This window comes from Cygnus atratus, chromosome 4 (genome assembly GCF_013377495.2).
Source record: "Cygnus atratus isolate AKBS03 ecotype Queensland, Australia chromosome 4, CAtr_DNAZoo_HiC_assembly, whole genome shotgun sequence".
Lineage (NCBI taxonomy): Eukaryota > Metazoa > Chordata > Aves > Anseriformes > Anatidae > Cygnus > Cygnus atratus.
The window spans coordinates 5180204-5200996 of NC_066365.1; the positions used below are offsets into that span (position 1 = coordinate 5180204).

At 42.3% G+C, this 20793-nt stretch overlaps 1 protein-coding gene across 4 annotated transcripts in view; it reads left to right on the top strand.

Annotated features, from left to right (window-relative positions):
* Positions 1 to 20793, top strand: part of DKK2 (dickkopf WNT signaling pathway inhibitor 2) — a 161822-nt gene that overhangs the window by 100056 nt on the left and 40973 nt on the right. For 3 of the 4 annotated variants that reach the window (XM_050710675.1, XM_050710674.1, XM_035569605.2), the window contains one exon: positions 18091 to 18299. In XM_050710675.1, the coding sequence (XP_050566632.1) occupies positions 18091 to 18299 (209 nt within the window). Of the gene's footprint in view, positions 1 to 17205; positions 18300 to 20793 lie in introns of those variants that run through there. The other variant, XM_035569696.2, reaches the window with a different exon arrangement.

Sequence of the window (20793 nt, forward strand, 5' to 3'; positions counted from 1 at the left end):
ATGTGAGCCTGTGCCAGCCAGTGCCACCCCTAATCAGAACAACAGTTCATGAAAGGTAGGGTAGACCAAGGTTCTAACATTGCTTTTAATGTCTCAGAAAATGTATCTCTTATTGACCATGTCCATAAAACCCCTAAGTCCCTATTTACCTTCAAGCAGTTAAAATACATATGAACTCAAATGCAGGAGGCAACATGAGTTAATCACTTCAGGAGGAGAAGATGAGCACTGATGTCTGTCTTCTACCGGCACTCCAAATATAAACCTAACTCAGATTTTCAGTTGTGATTGCTCTCTTTGAATGCATTGGGTGTCAGAGGAATAGCACAACCTTCTTGAAGGCAGGTGAGCTGCAGGGGGGCAGTAGCTCCAAAATCTACATGCAAAATTCTTTAACTTGGGCATGGACAAACAAAAAGAATGAACAAAAAAAGAAACGTTCAGAGGAAAGTGTCCAACTTTTCTTTTTGAAAGCAGAGTCCAAATTACCTTATTGCCCAAGATGATTATGCTTGCCAGACTCGGGGGATTCTGACAATTATCATCCCTAAAAGTGTTTTACAGCAGTGGGTTGATGGTGCTAACAGATTACTAAATTAATGAGAAGGGCAGGGATTCAAGATTTTAGATGGGAGAGAGGTGAAGGGTAGTTTCTGTGCTGTTTTATTCAGAATTTTATAGATGAAGTGTTTTGCCATACTATGTTGCCTGGTTGTAAGTTTAGGTGAAATTATGCCCTGGGTAAACCAGGACATGTTATTTCTATGCTCTTTCCCCTTAAGGAAATGTGAAGAACATTTTTTGCACAGAGAAGTTAATAAAGAGGCAGCGATGAATTCCAAAACTCTGCTTCTTGCTCAGGTGGGAAGGCGAGACAGCAGGCCTGATCTTAAAAATAAACACGCATTTGTAAAAATAATGTCTGCATACACCAGGTCAAGGAGCCCTTGGCAAGGTTTCCAAAAGCAGTGCATTATATTTGGATCGTGAGCTTTCTAGTTTGGCAAGAACGCCAATGGGAAATTCAGCAGACTGTTGTCTATACAGAAGAGATGGTCTTCCTTCCTCGCAAGTTAGACTTGTTTTCCCAAGTATAAATGTAGTTGTGTCTGCCCACACATCTTGATCTATACTTCTGAGTGAAAGCTTTGGAAATAAATGTCTATCAGTTATGAAGGCTTCTAATTTGAAAGGAAAAGTTTGTGTTTATTTTCCTTTGGTTATGACCAATGGTGGACTCTCCAAAGAAAGGAGACCATATTTGATAGAAATCAGACTTTGTTGCTAACAATTACGTTTTCTTCATCCAAACAGTGTATGTTATTGCTATAAAGTGTTGGCTAAAGATCCAGGCTAGACATTAGCTGAAGAAAGAGGCATCCTCCAAAGACAAAGCTGTGAACCAGACTGAAGGGATATAAGCAAAGTAACAGCATTGTTTTCATCTTTAATCTTTGGATAGATTCCTGAGATTATTTAGTGCTCTTTTAGCCACTGAAGTTCCCAGTGGAGTCTGATGTGTCTTGATCTGGTCCAGTCCAGACATTATTACTTAATCATTTGCATACTCCAGAATGTCACTTGGATTACTAACCAGACTCTGCTATACTATCAGCCATAATTTCCCCTGGAATAACTACCTTGCAGTGTCCAGATTCGTGTCTTCATGTGGAGATCATTTGTTGTTGCCCAGCATGGAGAAATTCCAACTACTCCGGTTGGGACGACGAGGTTTTCAGACAGCACTAGTAACTCCTACGTCAACTCCTACGTAGAGGAGATAGGGTTATGTTAAAAACATGTTTGTAATCCAGCAGCTATTTCCTACAGAAACGGGGATTTTAGGGCTGATGCATCTCTGTAATTAGGTGAGCCCATACAATCAGACTAAAATACATCTAAACCACCAGCTAAGTGCACAGTTGAACCTAACAGAGCTGAAGAAGGACTTAATGGAAGTGTGCAGGTCAAGAGTTAGTGGCTGGAAAATATGCCAAAGCCCAAGGATTGGAAAATACATTTGCTATGCTGCTTTTTTTTTGTTTTTAAAGCTGGTAGTGTGGCAAAGTAGTGAATTACAATCACTTGTACCACATAACTTGGATGCAACAGTTTCTCGTCTGTTAAAAAAAAAAATAAAAATCAATTAACATTTCCAAAAGATAGTTTATACTTTTCAGATGTGACTGGCATTCCAAACATAATATTTAATCTGTCAGCAGCTCGTTTTCTTGATGTGTTATGTCATTTTCTGAGTATGCCTAGAGAAATGGCATTAACACTAAACGTATTCATATTTTGTATACCTCTCTTTATTTTTGTTGTTTCCTTCAGAATAAACATAGTGCAATTTTTATTAATTATGGAGAATTATAATCGTTTTCATAAGATAGGAATCATGTTTTCCATGCATTTGGATCTTGTATGAAGTGCATTAGGATACTTTATTATTACCGTTGGCAATAACAAGAACAATTATTCTTTTAATATGAATCAGTCATTATTACTATCAAGCCAAATACTATGTATTATGACAGAGTAAGTCTTTTTAAGGATGTGGGTAATGATGCATTGGGGGCACAAATGAGCAAAAAGGAACTGTGTTAAGCTCTGAGTAAATCCTGTGTTTGAATCCAATCCTTTCAAGTTTTAAGAGTGCATTAAAATTCAGTTGTGTGAATGGTGAAGCTGGTGACTAAGACCTGAATTACCTAGCCAGGAGAGAGCATTGCTTTGAAGTGGGAGCTGCCCAGCCAGTGCCACAGAAGATACATGAGGCTCATGAAGGATCTTCATGTGTTTGATGTGAGCCCACTGAAGATAGAGGAAAAATATCCACCAGCCAAGCGATAGCATAGTATAAACCTGCTGTGAGCACTGTTTCCTCAGCAGTCATGACATTTGTTCACCCAGCAGGGCTCCATTTCCAAATGGCTACTGTCTGAAAGTGGACAGATGATCCAGTCTTACAGGGCATAATACAGAAGATTCTTGTTCAGAGTCTCATCATAGGAGATGTTCGGAGAGGTGAAGATGTTCTTCACAGGGAACACACTTCATTCCTCTTCACTAGGCAGCATGCCAGTAGAGAGGGCATATATATAACAGTAGCGTGTGTATTGGTACAGTTACTACAGTTTCTGAATCGGTAACACCATGTGCCTTTGTTTCTCAGGTTAGATTTTTTTTTCCCCTCAGGATATGAAATATCTTATGAAAAAGTTCCTGAAACACTGAGCTGTGCCTTTGATACTTAGCTACCATGGAGCAATAGGACTTCCACAATGCCAGAGTTTAGCTTTGCTTTCAGTGTTGCTCAATGGAGTAGGTATTTGTGTTCCCTAATTCAGGATACTGGATTATTTCAGTATTTGCCCTTAAAAGAGGGACTCACAGAGAACCCCATGATTCAGGAGGCTCGAGCTCAAGGCACGTTGAGTACCTCCGAGAGAAAAATAGTGCGGGGCATTGCAAAGAAGCAACTCCTGGATGACAGCTCTCCACCTAGCAAGATGCAAGTGCTGTGTAGCTCACTAGAGGGCGCGTGACCGTACTGGATAATCCTGAAGAAATTTTGATGTAAGAGAATAAACCAGGTATAAATCAGATATAGATGCACTGCAACCAGAAAACTTGCAGTCTGCTTCTTTCAATTGCTGATTCGATTAAAAAAGGACATTTAGACCAGTCTTGTAGTATGTGTGTGGTGCCTTTTCTTTACTGGCAAACTGAGGCAGAGGTATGCTCTGTAATCAACTCTGAATTCGTTTTATCCAGTTCTTTGTTCTTACTGTTTTTTCCTTAATATTTCTCCGGGGGGTGGGGAGGGAAATGCAGATACCATACTGATCCACTTCCTTATGGAAGCTGCCAGAATAAGCAACTCAGATATTCCCCATAAGTATTTCAGAATATCTAGCATTTCTATTTGCAACCACTTAATCTTGTACACATGTTAAAGGAAATCAATTTTAAAAAACAATTATATTAGATTTTAGTTTTCTGTAGGCAATCAAGCCTAGAGGGCCTGGTTACTTTTAATATATGAACTATTCTTCTACCTCGGAGCTTTTAAATGCAGAGGCATTTGGGTCAGTTGTTTTCATCTGCTGTATAAACAAGCTTTAAATCTCCTGAATTTCCTAAGTATTTCCAGTTGCTTTCAATTTGGGGGGTTAAAAAGGCATAATCCAGTAAGCCTAGCAGAACTGGTTTCCCCCTCCTTTTTCTGTTGCATCTCATATTATGCCTGAGTGCAAAGCCATTTGTCATCTGCAGCTGTGACAACTTCCAGTGAGGGGATGCAGGTATTGCACTGATTGGTAAAGAAAAGAGTAAATAAAATATGGCAGAAGACATTGCTTTGGATGTCCTGCATCAAGTCCTGGGCTTCTTCACCCAGGCTTTGTTTTTAACTCCAACTCGTACTGGTGCAAACAGAGCTTGTTTGAGCGGTAGCCTGTGTTGTTCCTAAACATTGTTCTTCATCATCTCCTAGCTCCAAGAGCTACATCTGAAAGACAGCGGACAAAAAATGACCAGCAATTCTCTTGGATGTAGCAGCGAAGACTCCTGCGAAGGGACTCTGTAACTTCATTGCTTGCTGAGGCTGTTGCATCTCCCTTTGGTGTCCATACAGGCACAGGGTGAAATGTTTGTGTGGTCCGTGAGTGACCAGTGAGACCTGCCAGCTCCAATTTGACATGCAGCTCAGTTGAAATACATCTGCTAAATTTGCCTTCCTGACCCATGTCTCTGACTGTGGCGTTGCACAGTGGAGTTGTTCCTTTGCACGGTCCTGGTACCACCATCTGGCCCTACCTGAGCTCCCAAAGCTCCTCACTTTGCCTCCCATTGCTGCTATGTGTGTTCTGATTTCTTGGATCTTGCCTCTGCTCAGCCCCTGAATCACCCTGGTGCTGCCTGCAGATCGTGTAGCTTGTAGGGCTCTTCTCTCCTGTACCGCTCACGTTCCCTCTGTGAACTGATAACTGTAGGTTTTACGGGGAAAAGAGCATTGTGCATCTGCACAGATAACGTTAAAAACGGGGGAGATGAAAAGCTGTGCTTTGGACATGTAATAAAACCAGAAGAGGTTATCTTTCCTAATCGTTCCTTGAGGTTCTCTTTGCAACTAGAGCCTATAAAAAGCCTCTGAAAGATGATACGGCTGCGGCAGAGGAGACTAGATAACGCTATGGCTTTAATTACAGAGCAGAAGACGTAAAGCATAAGCATATGAAAACTAAACATACATTGACTATCTGCTCCTCCCTTATCCCTCATCTGTAGATTCAAACTCACTCTCGTTTGGGCCAAAATTGGCAATGTGTGTGCCGCAGGCTGCAGCCTAGTGCGTGGAGGTGATGGTGAGAGGGAGTGCACGAGTGTCAGGATGGTGCTGGTGGTGGTTGAGGTGGGGCACACCGCAGCACCACATGAACAGCAGGGCAGTGTAGCCTGCAACAATCACCCAGCCAGCTCGCTTAGAAATAGCTCTGGTGGCTTGACATTGCACCGCCATGTCTTGGCTTAGCCACATCCACCGTCTGGAGAAGGGTCGTGAACCTGTTTAGTGCATCCAGGTGATGTAGCAGCAGCAACATGAAATAAGAGTGCTCTGGGAGAGGGGGACAGGCGCCACAGAGCCTCCAAGAAGCTCATTTCTCGTGTGATAAAAGCCTGTGGGCACGTTCTCCCACTCGTCTGCACTAAGACAAAAACCAGCTGGGTTTAAGTTGACGCATTTCAAGACCGTACTGTAGGGCGGGTGGTTATGTGAAAGAGGGACTGGTGCCAGCCACTCCCTAAACTACCTTACATTTTGACTCAGGAAACACAGCAAGCTTAACTCTGTTCAGCCTTCATTAAAAAAAAAAAAAAAAAAAAAAAAAAAAAAAAAAAAACGGAGGGGGATGGAGGGAGGCAGTTGGCTCTTGACTGAAGAAAACCGAACAAGATGTATCAAACAATTTTTTCCAATATTGTTTCCCTTATTAAAGAACGGCCCCACTCTGCATCTGCCATGAAGATTTGAATGGTGGGTTGAGATCACACTGAAAGTCAGGGTGGCCTACATCAGAAAAGTTGCATTTCACAGAACATTTGCTATTGATATGTTGGGAAAGTGTCAGACTTGTGGGAGGACTGGAGAGTATTTGCATGATACATTAATAAGAAACAGTTTGGTATACCCGATTACTAAAGCATGGTTAATTTTGAAGCCAAAACCCACACATTCTTAACTTTGTTTCCCAGCTTAAGAGCCAGTATACTCGCGTATTGTACAGGAACTGGAGCGGTATTCTTTGAAAGCACACCTAGCGTTCAGAAAATCCCCATCTGAGCTAAGGGCACAGCATATAGGCGTCACGCGGATGTTATTTTAAGCCGTAATGCAGAAATGTCAGTGCACTTGATAGCTTTATTTGCAGCACGTGTGTTTGGAGAAAGCAGGTTACATACGTTCCTGCTTTACGAGTGGTGCGGAACTGCGATAGCTTCATTTGTCTCGGGGAGCTGGTGTCTGACAGGCGGACAGGGGGCCTGCGAAACAGCTCGGGGAGGTTTCAAGAGACATGGGGACATACGCTGCTCCCCTTCGGTTTGGAGAGGGAGCTGCTGTTTGGGAACGCTCTCCTCATCCCAGGAGCATTTTGAAAGACAAGTTAATTTCTGAACTACAGAGTTTAACTCAGTTTGCTGCACAACACCACCAGCTACCATGCTTGGCTTCTGGAACAACATTAACCACTGTCCCCCACTTGAAGAGAACAATGGACATGTAGGAAAAAATGATACAGACGTCCTCTAGAGCTAATTTTACATTTAGTATTGACAAAGTATTCCCAGTTTCTAAGATCACATGAGGAATTACAACTAGAGTAAATTAAATGTAGTGTAAGTTTAATCAATGTGATCAGAAAATGATGCAGGCTCCACGTCGAAACCCGGTGTGACATCAGTGTTGCTGCAGAGTAAGAAGGTTATCAAATGCTGCTGCAATTGGCTAGGCATCTGTAAACTCAGTGTTTAGGATCAGAATGGTAACTTTTATAATATTATAGTCAATTCGTGCATGTGTGCGCGAGGGCTTCTAATCATCTTGATTTATTTATTTTTTCCCAGGAGGGAATTTTCTCTCCTGGGCAATAACTGCATGATAGCAGGCAGTAGCTTTCATTGAACAATTACCTACCACTGATAGTAGCCACCTGGATTGTCTAACTGGTTTGTAACTGACACTGCTGAGCGTGGGTGGTAGCAAATGAAAAGTCTCTTAGTCTGTACACAAAATAGTCACAAAATAGTACCATGCAAATTGGGAAGGGGTTATTTCCACAAAGACGTTTCCTGCTCCTGTCCCTGTAGTGCTGAGTTGCTGGTCATCTGTAAACCAGTGCAGACAGAGATAACAGAAAAGATGTGAAGATCTTTTAAATACATCTGCTAAAAAATAATACAGATATAGTAACAGTAAATCCATATTAATTTCACTTTGCTTATAGAATCCCCATGAAGAACCTTCTCTCGCTCAGAGTTTTAGGTAAAGTAGTATGGGTTTTATCACAATAGGATGCTTGTGATACGTGGAGACGTGGATATAATTTTTTTTTTCATTACATTTATATCAAATTAGAAAATTAACATCAGAAAGGATGCCTTGGTTTAATAAGAAACTGTATGTAGAAACTAGCACTTTATTTTTCTTTCTTCATCACCTCCTCCCTATTCAGTGTTGTAGACTATTTATTGCTATTTTGTGAAAATCCCTCACCAAGAAAAATTAAGAACATCCATCGTAGCATGGCAGCAACTAATTTTTATTGTAAAATTAGGAAGATAGTGTTGGCCAGACATAAGGCATGGGATAAAAGAAGTGAGGTATTCTTTGTACATAGGCAGTCAGATCCAAGCCTAAGCAGATACCTAGAAATTTAAAATTTGAGTTTTTAAAATGAAAATGAAATGTTCAAAATTCATCAGTGTGATGAATGAAAAAAAAAATCATTGTACTAAGCTGCAGGTTTGAAATCTTGGGGTAGTAAAACCTATTATAAAATATCCATAAAAATCCCTAGATTATTATCTCATTTACTTCTTCCTCTTGACTCTACTTGCACCTTTTCCCTTTCCCTATTAATTTTTGCTCTATTTCTCATCATGTGAGTTCTTCTGTTCTAATCATTAACCATTCGTTCTCTAATTACTGGCACTTTATACAATTCTGAGGTGGATAATAACACCTTTTCTTGCAGTGAAATGTTTCTACAGGGATTCAAAATCATTATTGAATTGGGCAATATGAGCCATTTCAGTACCTATTATGTCAGGATGCAAGTTAATATGGTGAACTATGAACTAATGGTTCAAGCCCCTAGGGAACCCTAAAAGGTCTAGCCTGGGCTGAAGGAATCAGAAATATGAAATGAGAGTCATCCTAAAACCTAACATTTCAGAGTTTCCATCAATTCATTGTGTTTTTCTTTGAAAAGAAAATAAAAAAAAAAAAAGGAAAATCAAATTCCAAGATCAAAGTCCACATAGTTTGCTACACACAAACTAGCATTTCATCTAGATTATAACATGTAAATAAAGTTGCAGCTTGCTCCTAAGACATAAAAAGCAAAGGTCAGATGATGGAAATAAAGGGAAAAACATGTAAGTCTGTTTGTTCTGCATTTCTTGGCAGCTAATACGCTCAGTATTCTGGTACTTGTTATGCAGAAAAATAGAGCTGCCTATTGTGGATACCAGCAAAAAAGGCAAAGGACCAGTTCTGTTCCTCTTGTAACTCCATCAGTGTCCATGGACTTTAACCAGAAGTTCCTTTGGCAGGGGTCTTCGAGTCACTGCTTGAGGTTCGGGTGCTAAATTCTTCCAGTAAAACTCTGAGGAGTTATCTGCTGAGTAAGGCTGGCAAAAAAGTCCCATTAACTCTTTCGGCGGGAAGAATCTGGGCCACAGCAGGCCCTGGAGCACAGCGCTAGGAAGAGCCAAGCTTTGGGATGGAAGCTTAGGCTGAGGTTTAGATAGTTATTGTCTTTGAATTACCAAACACCAGAGTGGGAATAAATTTAGATGCTCTCTGGGGTATTTGTGTTTCGAGCAGTGAAGCAGGCTCCCTTGTCTCTATCGCACTTGGCCGTACCCCAAAGAGAATAGGATCTCCTTCCTTCCCCTTCAGATCATTTTTGTCTTCTCCTTGTGCTGAGAGAAAAGTGGGAAAACCACTGAAACCAGAAAATGGAGAATAAACGCATGTGCAAGAGAAAAACTGCAACACATTCTTCTTATCTGTAGCTACTGAGCTTCACAGTTGCTTTCCATCACTCGTGCTACTGGCTAGGAATGCAGTCTGCATAGCTCATTGAATGGCTATCCTAATTTTGCCCTCTCAGAAGATTATATGTAGAAAAAGATAGTGCCATAATTCTTGACTTTGCGGCTATTTTATTTGCCAGCCTTATAGGCAGCACCATTAAACCAGTATGGATTGGACCTCCTTTTTTCTGTCCACTTTCAACAACAGGCAGAGCAAAGAGATGGGTTGTCTTTGACACTGTCTTGAAGTTAATTTTGCCTGCCATGAATGAGTGGGATACTCTGAAGTTCATTTTGTCTGCCATGAATGAGTGGGATACTTTTTTGCTCTTTTCCCACTTTTGGGAAAATTGCATATAGAATGTTATTTTTCGTCACAACAACCATCACATCCCCTGGAAAGCACACCTTTATAGGTGATCAGAAAGCAGCCTTTATGTCAGCATTTCAATGGAAAAACTGTTTCAATTGAAACAAATCAGAGAAAAAAAAATAACCCAAGAAATGAAACCCACTTGCAAATATCAAATGCTTCAAATATTTTTTTTAAGTTACTTATTGTTTAGACTTTTTTTTTTATATATTGTTGATTATTGTATACATGTGAGGATAAAAGGATTACATTGATCAGAAATGACCTTTAGAACATTATTTCATTAAGAAGAGAAATGGGACATCCGTTATTTAGGACAATTGTTTTTAAAGTCCACATTTTTTTTTTCAGAGAACACAACCCAGTTGGAGAGACAGTTCAAAAGTGATCAATACCAGACTCTTATTTTATCAAGTAGAGTCATATTAGGCTGCTAGTAGGATTGATTTTGACTCTATTTAATGAACTGAACATTCAGCTTAAATTTTTGTATTGTGGCTAAGGATTTTTTGATGTATCATGTTATCTCCTCATTCTATGGCAATATACTAGAAAAAACTTGCAGGAGTTTATGTTCTAGAAGACTTGTCTCTTTGTCTTTGAGTAGTTTTCTTAAATAAAGACAAGGAGTAAAACTGAGCAATCGTACAGAGAAGTAAGCAACCTTCCCCATCTCACTTTTAGGCAAAGCAGAGTCTACTCTTTTTCTGAAAGTGAGATTTTTTTACATCCTGTAGATACAATGTCCTAGCTCCAGAAGCATTTGCTTAAGTCAGGTTTGCAACCCAAGCAATATGTTTACAACTGCTGTTTTATACGCTTGACAGAGTGTCCTCAGATGTAACTGCATTTATCAGAAAGCACGAGATAAACATAATAAGTAGCAATCAGCTTTCTCAGTACTTATTATAGCTAAGGTTGCACAATGATTTCCATTCTAATTCCCTTTTTGACCTCAAAATTTTCTGCTGCCTTCATTCCTGAGAAGGGAATTTTCCTTACAGTTATTTTTCTTTGGAAAGTTTGAGTAATTTGGCTCCAATATTGCCAAGAATATTGCAAAGAAAATGGGTGTATGTAGAATTGCTAATTATAAGTATTTTTATTGTTTTAACAACTCTCCAACATATGCAGCTGCGGGGAGGGACGCTGAAATTTCAGCTATTTCCATATCAAGACAACCATCTTTCTGGGCTACCACAAATTCGTGCTTCTGTTTGTGCGTCGTGATCCTCTGGAAAACCACGTGCTGAGCACGGCTGGTGCTGTTTGCATTGTGATGTGTCGTGCTGGGTCCAGAGTCTGACCACTGCTGCTCCACATGCATGAGGCCCACATCTTTTGCAGCTTTGCTGAAACCTTTCCATGTGGACAGTACCTCCTTCCCTCTGCTTGGTGCCAAAACACCTGCCGCTTCGGAAGCGTGGTCAGACGGAGTTTAGTGCAGTGACGTATCAAAGAGTTTTTGGAGAACATAATCGAATAGCTTAAAATAATTGTAATCGACTGGTTATTATGTTAGGCAATGCTGGTGAATAGTTATTATTTTTGGTGGTCTGGGATTTGTTTCCCTCTGCTTTTGCCATCCTCTCAAGAAATTGGTGTTTCCCCCTCCGAAGGGTTAACGGTCATCAGAGGGGCTGATTGAAATCCTGAACCGGGAGTGACCGAGCCAGTCGCATGCTGTGTCATTAATTAACTGTGACACTGTCCTGGACTGTTTTAATCAAGAAAAGGAGTTATTTATGAGGAATAACAATAACATTCAGTACTCATCTTTTTGGAAAAAAAGAATCAGCAGGAGAAAAAATCATAAATATGGATTTCAAAACAGTTTTATGGCATCATTCGCCTTCCTGCGCGTGACGAGCATGGCATTAGGAGTCAGACCAAAAAAGCAAGAATCAAAGGCGGTGATATTTGTCCCTGTTTCTGTGACTGGGGCTGCACGCTGCGAGCCTGCCTCTCTCCGGGCTGTGGTCGTGCCTCCTGCTCCGGCTGCAGCTGGGGCCGCCCGCTGCGGCTCAGCTGGGCCAGGCGGCTCTTGCACAAGTGGTCGCGCTCGCTGACGGTTTTGGGGAGACGGTAACCTTTAGAGGGAGAGGTGAGCTGGGGCCTCTTGATGTGGCTGGGCTAGACGGTCAAGATGTCAGTGCTGGGATGCTCTGAAAGTGGTGTCAAACCCCTGCTGGGGCTTGTTTGTGGCGGCAGCCCAGCGAGGAGCGATGCTGCGGCTGTGCTGCTGCTGCCAGCACCTCGCTACGTTGCCCACAAACCATGCTGGTAGCGTGTGCTGCAGTGCAGTGCTCGGGGATGAAGGCTGAGGAGGAGGAGGAGGAAGAGCTTCAGCCGCCTCGCAGCCTATCCCAATGGCTGCAAAAGGGGCTCCTTGGCACTTTTGGCTGTGGCTCCTGATGCTGATGCCCACGTGGGCTGCCAAGGAGGGAGAAAGGGCTGCATGGTGGGCTGAAAGGGCTCTGCCACATATGGGCTGGCTGAGCTTTCTCGTGTCCTCCATTTGGAAGGATCAGGGTGAGGAGCAGGCCAGCTCTCAAGGCAGCAGATCTCACCCTGGCCTTAAAATGCTGGTGGGAACATGGCTTAAGCTCTAAAGAGTGGTTCCCCTGTTGCTAATATGGAATTATCACCTGTGAAGGAGGGCTTCGTGGTGGCCATAGACTGCATTAACATGGACTTAGGGAGCTGACACCCATTTGTCTTGCTTTTGGGTATTGCACACTCCAACATGTCCGCTGGGCACTTTTCCGGGACTGCAGTCCCAGCACATGAGGCGTTTGGTGGAAATGCCACAGTGGGGGCTCCCCTCGCCCTTTGTCCCCACCCGAAACCCAGTTCCTGCACCCTCTTGCCTCCGTGTGAAGCATCACAGTGTGAAGCCTTCTCTGTGGGGAAGAAGGAAGCTCTTTTGGGGTTTGCTTGTGTGCTGAGTACAAAGGCGGCAAAAAAAGAAAGAGGCCAACCAAAAATGGAACCCCACAGGGAGATGAGGACACAGGGGAGGAAGGAACTCCCTAAATGTGCTTTTTAAAATAAAATGATGTACTGTTGAGCTACAGTCTTAGAAAAACTAGCTATTGCTTGATAGCCCTGATAGCATTTTTTTTTTTTTTTTAGTAAGAAATTAAATAAAGCACAGAGTAGGCCCCAGGGACAGTGCTAAAGGAGATTTGGCCATATCCAAGCTGTGAGAGTTGCTGTAAGGGGCAATGGAAATTCATTGCAGCTGGTGAACCTAAAAAATAATAACAAAAAACAATACACCTCTATGTTAGAGAATGTCTTTCATACAACAAGTATCCCAAAATGCTTTATATAGAATTAAAACCAGATTTAATTTGAAGAACAGGTAATTTTGTTTATTTAATGGAAAGAAAAACATAGGACGTTAGGCTGAACTAAGGCTGGTATAAATCAAAACCAGTTCGATTGAAGTCAAGTGGCTTAAAATATAGTTGCTGTAAAGTACGCAGGATTATAATCTAGCCTCTAATAATTTGCAATTACACTGTACAATTTTGGCCCTTTGGAGGAGGTCTGGTAAAGGATCTCCTCATTTTATTGTATTTTGGTTTTGTCTTTAAATTGAATATATTAATTTCTTATGTTAATTTATTTCTTGCTTTTATCTTCATTTCTGCTAGATTTTTTTTTCCAAACAATTCCTTTTAAATAAAAGTTTCAGAGGAAAAAGGGAAAAAAGTAGAGAGGAAAAAAGAAAAAAAAAAAGGTTACTCATCTTTTCCATGTCTTTCCCACCCACATGAAATCCCCTCTTTTGCCTCCCAAAAAAGATGGGGGAAAAAAATGAAAAAAAGGCTGCAATGGATCTGGTTGAACTTCCTGGACAAAATATAAAGGGGGGGACACAACTTCATACAGAAAAATGTTTATCAGAAAATCAATTAAAATTTTGATAATTCTCAATGAAAATATGAACACATGGAAGTACTTTTTTGGGGCTGTTTTTGATTTCGGCAAGAGTAAGCAGTGAAACTGGAAAAACTATATGAAAATCTTTGTTTGTTTAAGGCCACTCAACTCTTTCCATTAAATTTTTAAGTTTAATTAAACACCAAAGCATTTGTAAATCAGAAATGTGTTTAGAGCACTTAAGCCTCCAACATTTTTTCAGGGTATGACTGTCTATTTTGGCTATAAGTACAAGCTTTTTTGTGTCTCTCCTCTTTATGGAAGCAAATAAGACAAAAGGCAAACCTCCTTTTCTTATACAAAGCACGTTAATTTATCTGGAAAGAGATACGAAGGCATAGTTGCATACTTCAATACATCTTACTCATTACTGGTAACCATTATTTTAACCAGGCTCAGCGAGGGAGTTCTCAACGTTTGCAGCTGGCAGTCCCACTGCGTGTTCGTGTTAAGGGAGTCAGGGACAAGAAGTCCAGGAGGACTCACGGCCACGTGCTCAGGGCAGGTTTGGCCTCTGCAGTACGGCACTTAGAGACTTGTAGTGGCCACCCCGTGTGTCTCGTAGCATTTGGTGCTGACTGCAGGTTTGGGGTAATGCTTCTTCTGTTTGGGGCAAAAGACTGCATTGCTCAGAAGTGTTTGACCAACCACAAGCATACACATACGTGGGCCTTAGCTGCTCCAAAACGGGCACCCAAACTTAGTGGCAAACACTCTTTCTGCCTGATCTTCAGTAGCAGGTCAGCCTCTGCTTCATGCCCTCAGCAACCACTGGGTTCTGTAGGTGCTTCCTCTGGTAGATCCCATTTGGCACTTACGTGGTTTAGAAGTTGTTCATATCTCTGAAATTCTAGGTCATAGCACATAGTAGTCATCAGTCTGGAAAACAGGGATGCTTCTTCATATTTTTGCCTCCATACTATTTTATTTGAGTAGATATTGTGAAGTAATTCTGTCGTTAAAGGACATGACTGAGGCAATGAGGAGCGTAAGAAATAAACAGCTAAGTCTGAAAGGATGAATTTGACCAGTTTGAAGCATGGGCTAAATGCTGATTAAAAGTAAAAAACCAAAATAGCAAATATCTTGTTTTATCTGTGAGTACTATCTATCCTTACCACACAAGAACTGTGGTAACGAACATGAATTGTAGTTACCATCAGGGAAGGGAAGGGCCGCCCCTGACTGATTAACTTCATCCTTAGCTGAATCCAGACTGACTGAAGGAATGAGTTTGGCTATCTTCTTTTAAATATCTGAAAAGATGTGATAATTCCTACCCCATTTTCTTCAAATTTCTGTAGGGTATGGTTTTTTGGGGACTTTCTGATTTATGTCAAGGGATTTGGGATGCAGTTTGCTATTTATGTTTATTAAGTAATGTTAATAAGTTATTAATAGGTATTATCTTTAATTTAGACACAGTACGCTTACAGTCTGGTCCTTTTAGGTGCTGCCTGGCTCTTTTTAATACCACACATGTCCATTTATTTCAAGAAGAGCTGAATGATACTCGCATGAGGTCATCATATTGTGTTTTTTATTGTCATGGATTCTCTTTGTGTGTCTCATCAGCTTATTTTGTTCTCTTTGTAATCCTCCCTTAGTCGAGGCGACTTTGGTGGTCAGTACTCCATTGCTGACTTACATATTTCTGTTGCTTCCTCTGTAAAAGAAACACGGGTGGATTTTTTAATTTTTCTTCTTTTTTTTTTTTTTTGAAAGAGCATCCATCACAGCCAAAATACCAATACAATGTGTGGTCCTGCAGCCCATAATGAAGCAAAACCTGCAGATGCTGTATTTTTGTGAATTTGTTACCAGCCATGAAGCAGGACAGGTCAGCACTAAGGGTCCGTTGTGACACATATGGAGAATGCCAGGAAGAGATGTGAATTACAGCTTGTGCTATCGCCAGCAAAACACAAAATGTGGCTACGTCAGTCAGTGATAACAGTAAGAGGAAATTCAGGATTGATTAGAAATCAGGGAGCTGTCACCAGTTTGTGTCTCTCCATCTCGGCATGAGCCTGCCTGGGTGGGTGGGTGGATGCACGTGTGTTTAGGCAGCTCATGTACGTCCGCGTGGGTTGGGTGTTGCTCTGTGGATGCGCTTTTGCAGATTGTGTGCGCATGGTGGTTGTGTGGATCACGGCCAACTCTCAATGAAATTATCTGTTGGAGCTTTTCCTGCGGCCCTGCTAGCTGTTTGCGCTGGCTTTGGAGCTTGGCAGGGGTGAAACACAGGGAGGGCTAGGTGTCAAAGGCCAAGTCAAAAACAATCAGAAAGGATTGGCTTGCAAATTGCTTTCTGAACTTCTAGAAACGTTCCCTTACAGGATGTTGTCAGGAATTATTAGAGATGAAGATAGAATTTTAATTTGCTGAAGGCTGCATAAAGATGGAAAAAGGAAATGGCTGTGAAGAAGACAAATGCTATAATTGTATTTAGTTAGTTGTCACTTCTTACTCCTTGCAAATATGAGTACAGGAAAAAGTGAAATTTAAACTCAGAAATTTACATTTTTTCAGAAATTAAGGCTCTAATAAAATTGTTTCTAACTTCATAACCAGTAAAGGTGAGCTCATCTGATACTTGAGTGAGAGCAAGTGTCATACTCTAAACAACAATTTAAAATCCAGTGCTGGGGACTCGTATGTCGTTTTAATTGCTATCAAAAAAAAAAAAAAAAAAAGTTATAATCTCCTAAAATAAGAGATGATAAGAAAGGTGCTAAAAAAAAATCTTCCCTGCGAGACGGAAAGAAATCCGTTTGCACAAGTCCAAGGTTTGAGCTGTGGATGATGTTTCATGCTAATCTGCTCCATAGAAGATGCTCTGTGTGGTGGAATGCAGGCCCTAGGGTTAGGGCTGGCTGCTCTCGCACAGCCCGGGGAAGGACATGGGCTTGTGGCTACCCTGCCACTGGACATGGCTGCCCCATGGTGCGCCCTGTGCACCGACGCTTTGGCAGGTAATGGAAGAATTGAGAGCTGGGTTTACCCTAGTTCTGGTGGTTTTGCCCTCTGTGTCCATTACCTTTCTTTTCTTAAAATCAGGTGGTTTTGGTGCTGCGGCACAAGATAGAAGTGCCTCTGAGCGTGCGTGCTGCCTGCAGCACCTTTGTGTTTCACGAGCACTCGGATGTGTGGATGCGTGCCTGTGCCGAAGAAGTTGTGAAGGTGCAGGGAGGTGCCGTGTCTGGCAGCAGCGAGGGGCCCGTGAGTGGCTCGGTGTAACAGACACCCAGGTGATGGGGCTTGGGGGTTGGCCACCAGCTCTGGCAGGCCTTGCTCGCCAGCAGCAGGCTTTCAAGGTGCTGCAGGGCTGGTGAAATCTGGGGAGCCTGGGTAGAAGCCAGCTGGGTACCCAAGCATCTGTGGGCTGCACATGTGTGTCCGGGGCTCTGCGTGGCCCTGCAGGCCCCAGCTCCCCACCAGGCTGAGGTGGGAGCTGGGGGGGATGAGGAGGGTGCCCCCCCCCCCGGGCTGGGGGCGGAGGGAAGGAAAGGAGCTGTGGGTGGCTATAAAAATCCAGGGGGCAGCGAGCAGCTGCCAGAGCCCCCCATGGGTACGAGGGGAGTACTGGACAGCGTGGGCGCCTGCCTGACTCTGCCCCCAGCCCCGTGGCCCTGCTGTGGGTGGGGGCCAGCCCCAGGGGTCTGCTGCCTGCCCCGGGGTCCCCTGCCCGCCCCAAGCCCCTCGTCCCACAGCGGTCGGGCTGGAGGAGGAGGAGGAGGAGGAGAAGGAGGAGACCATGCGCTTTCGCTCCCGCTGTTTGCAGAGGCTGAGGCAAAAGACAGAAAAAAGGAGGAGGGGAATAAAAAGTAAAGAGAGGGGGAGAGAGAGAGAGTGAAAGAAAACGAAGCCCAGCTTCTGCTGGTGCTGCTCGGATTGGATCTGGTTTGAGTTTCCTCTCTGCTGGCTTGTGCGGCGAGAGAGGAGGAGAGGGGGAAGTCGCTCGCTCTGCCTCTGAAGCTGGAGCAAACGTGCTGGTGGCTGCGCTGGCGGGAGCTGCCCGGGTGCAGTTGCCTCACAGCTTGTTGCTCGCTGTCACTAAAGAACTGCCTGGACTTCTCAAGAACCTGGAGGAAAAAGCCACCACTTTACAGACCCGATAGATGCTCAGTGCCTATAGACTTGACACGTTTTTTTTTTTGTTTTTTTTTTTTTCCTCCTAGGGGAGTCTTTTTTTTTTTATTGCTTTTCTCCCCTCTCTCTCAGAACAGCACTTCCCTGAGTGTGTGGCTTTGAAACTCGTTGCCTTATTAACAGCTGTGAGAGATATTTTTTCGAACCTTTTTATGCCTCTCTTTTCTTTTATTTTGCCTTAAAAAAAAAAAAAAGAAAGAAAGAAAGAAAAAGAAAGATAATCCTTTTGGGGGGAGGGGAGATGATCATGCTGATGTGGAATAAGTGCTCCTGCTGTCTCCTCTTACTAGCCGCGGTCCTGATCGTGGAGAGCTCCCAGCTAGACAGCTCCAGCGCCAAGGTGAACTCCATCAAGTCCACCCTGATGGGGGAGGCTCCAACTCAGGCAACCAACAGATCCGCAGGCATCCACCAGGGACTGACGCTTGCTAGCAGTAAGAAGGGCAAAATGCTAGAGCAGATGAGAAAACCTCCCAAACACTATCACCGGCAAGGAGAGGTAGGACATCGCTTCATTGCTCGAGTGTCTGTCCGTCTGCGTGCTATATGCAAAGAATTGCTAGTCCCCCTCTCACGTTGTTTTCAAAGTTTTCCTGTATTACATTGATTAATTTACTTCATCCGGGTTGTCTGGGACAAGGTCGTCTCAAAAGAGGCATTGGGAACTTTGCAAGTGGTAGTTGGAAGGTTTAAAACCTTTAGTTTTTCTCTGTAGGATCACTAACTGATGAAAGAAAGAGTAATCTAAAGAAAATCATCTTCAGTATTTCTTTGTTTGGATCCTTCAAAGGGTTGCTGGAAGTAAAGGAAGAAATTCCTTGTTAACTCTAAGACACTGAATAAATTGAATTTGAATAGGTGAGGAAAATTTGACCATTAAGTGGACATGGTGTTTCCAGTGGCAAAAGAAATTTACTTTAAAAAATCCCTCCTAGCAAGTTAATCTCTGATGTCTTTCTCCATAGTGAGAATGAAAAGTCATGCTGTCCCAGTGGTATAGTTTAGGGCATATTCATTTGCTTAATATGACAGAAAATAAATTCCAGGTTTCTTGTCTCGAATACGTTCCCGTGGTTTTAGAAGTTTTGTGCGTTTATATCCAGATGAGATAAGCAGCGAGTAACAGCCCTGAATGTGAAGTCTGAGTGTAAGGAGAAAATAAAAGGTTATGGGAACTTTATGAAAAAGAGACCCTAACTTGTTTGTGAACTACAGAGGCTTCTTTTCTCTCTAGCCTGCTTTGAAATTTGGAAGTCTGATAGGAAATGTTCTTTCATCTCTATTTGTGGTAACCTATAAAGCAGTATTTTAAGCCATCAGTCCTCCAATTCTCTATCAAGCCTCAACTTGGATGGTATGAATGTTGCTCTTGAAGGAGGTAGGCTACTTCAGAAAATATAGACTACTTACTATTGGGTATTATTAGTACCTCAAAATACAGCTGCTTTTCATAAGCAACAAACAGTGTTAGCAGCAAGGGAGCTGCCAACATTCAGCACTAAAAAGGCAAAATACTTGGTGCCTTAAGGGTCTCTGTCTTGCTTACATTTTCCTTAAAGTAGCAGAGAAGCTGCAAATTCAAGCAATCCCCTAAATTCATTACAGTGCTTCACATCAGCTTCCTAATAATTGAATGTTATCATTTGGTTTTGTGTGCAGGCATAGTAACAGTGGTGGTAGTTTTGGGGTTTGCGTGTGAGAAATTTGTTTTTAAACTTCTCCAAGTTTTCTTTTCCCTAGCCACTCAATTGTTTTATAATTCACCCAGAATTTGGTCGCCTCTCCTTACCTCTGAGCAAAGTTTAGTAACAGATGCTGCGCTGAAGTTTCATGTTACTAAAGTACTGTGTTCTTTCTTAGTGCACGTTGTAATAATTATTATGCTAAATCACTTTGAGGAAATACAGGAGCATGGTACACTTTATTGTATGTTCTCCTTGGGTTTTCTTTTGTTTTCTGTGTATTCACAACGAGTCGGCATATAGGACCCGTTTTCCCACTGAGCGTTATCTGTTCCATGAGTTTCTGTGCAGGTTGCTGTGGGGCTGTGCTGTACAGCCCCAGGCACGATAGGTACTTTTTGCCTTTTGGAGAGGTCTTGCCACCTTTCCCTATGTACAACATCCTTCTTCCCTCAGTGTGTATTCGGCACAATGATGAGGACAATTGAGTATAACTTACCAAGTTCCTGGAAAACAGGTTGCACTGCCCATGCGTGGCATTCGCAAGATTTGACCCTAGCTTGCCAATCTGAGTTGTTTGCAGTGGATTTCTAGTTACCAGCATGAACTCACAAGTCAGAGACAAAACTGCAAGTTTCTGTAATGGTAGAAGAGTTGGCATGCATGGTAGGACATCCTGTTTGTAGCACTTGCCATGATTTCACCTGTGGGATCCTCTTTCTGCCATCCTCCCTTGAGCAAACCCCCTGAAGGATCAGAAGTCTCACCTCCTGTCAAGGGCTGTCAGTGCTGGTTCCCCTCTCTCTGTGCTGCATGGTCTTAGACCAGTGTGCACCAGGAAAATGACTCAGATTCACTAGCAATAATTGTAGATATTATTTTTGACCCTAAACCTGAAGCAAAATAGTTAACACAGAATTGCAGTAAAAAGAAGGAAAAAAGAAAGTAGTTACTTTTGTGACAAGACTTTATCTTTGGCGATGCTTCCAGTTGCAGGGTTGGTAAGCCGCTGCGTTTTTTACAGTGGTGTCACAAGTGATAATTTTTATAAGTTGCTCTCTTATTAGGTTAGTTCTTGATTTGTTAAGGTGATGGGACTTTGTGTTGAAGTTTTGTGTTGCCATTTGTCAAGAGTAGAGCTGCCTATGCTTTTCTTTCCAAAACAATCTTTTGCATTAATGGAATTTATAAAATGTCAAAAATGGAAGTACTTTTCCTATGTCGGTACCATGAAATAGTGAGTTGAGTGCCTTGTACAACTAGGAAATAATTTTATTAAGGACCAGGGACATGCAGCTTAAAGGCAAGTTA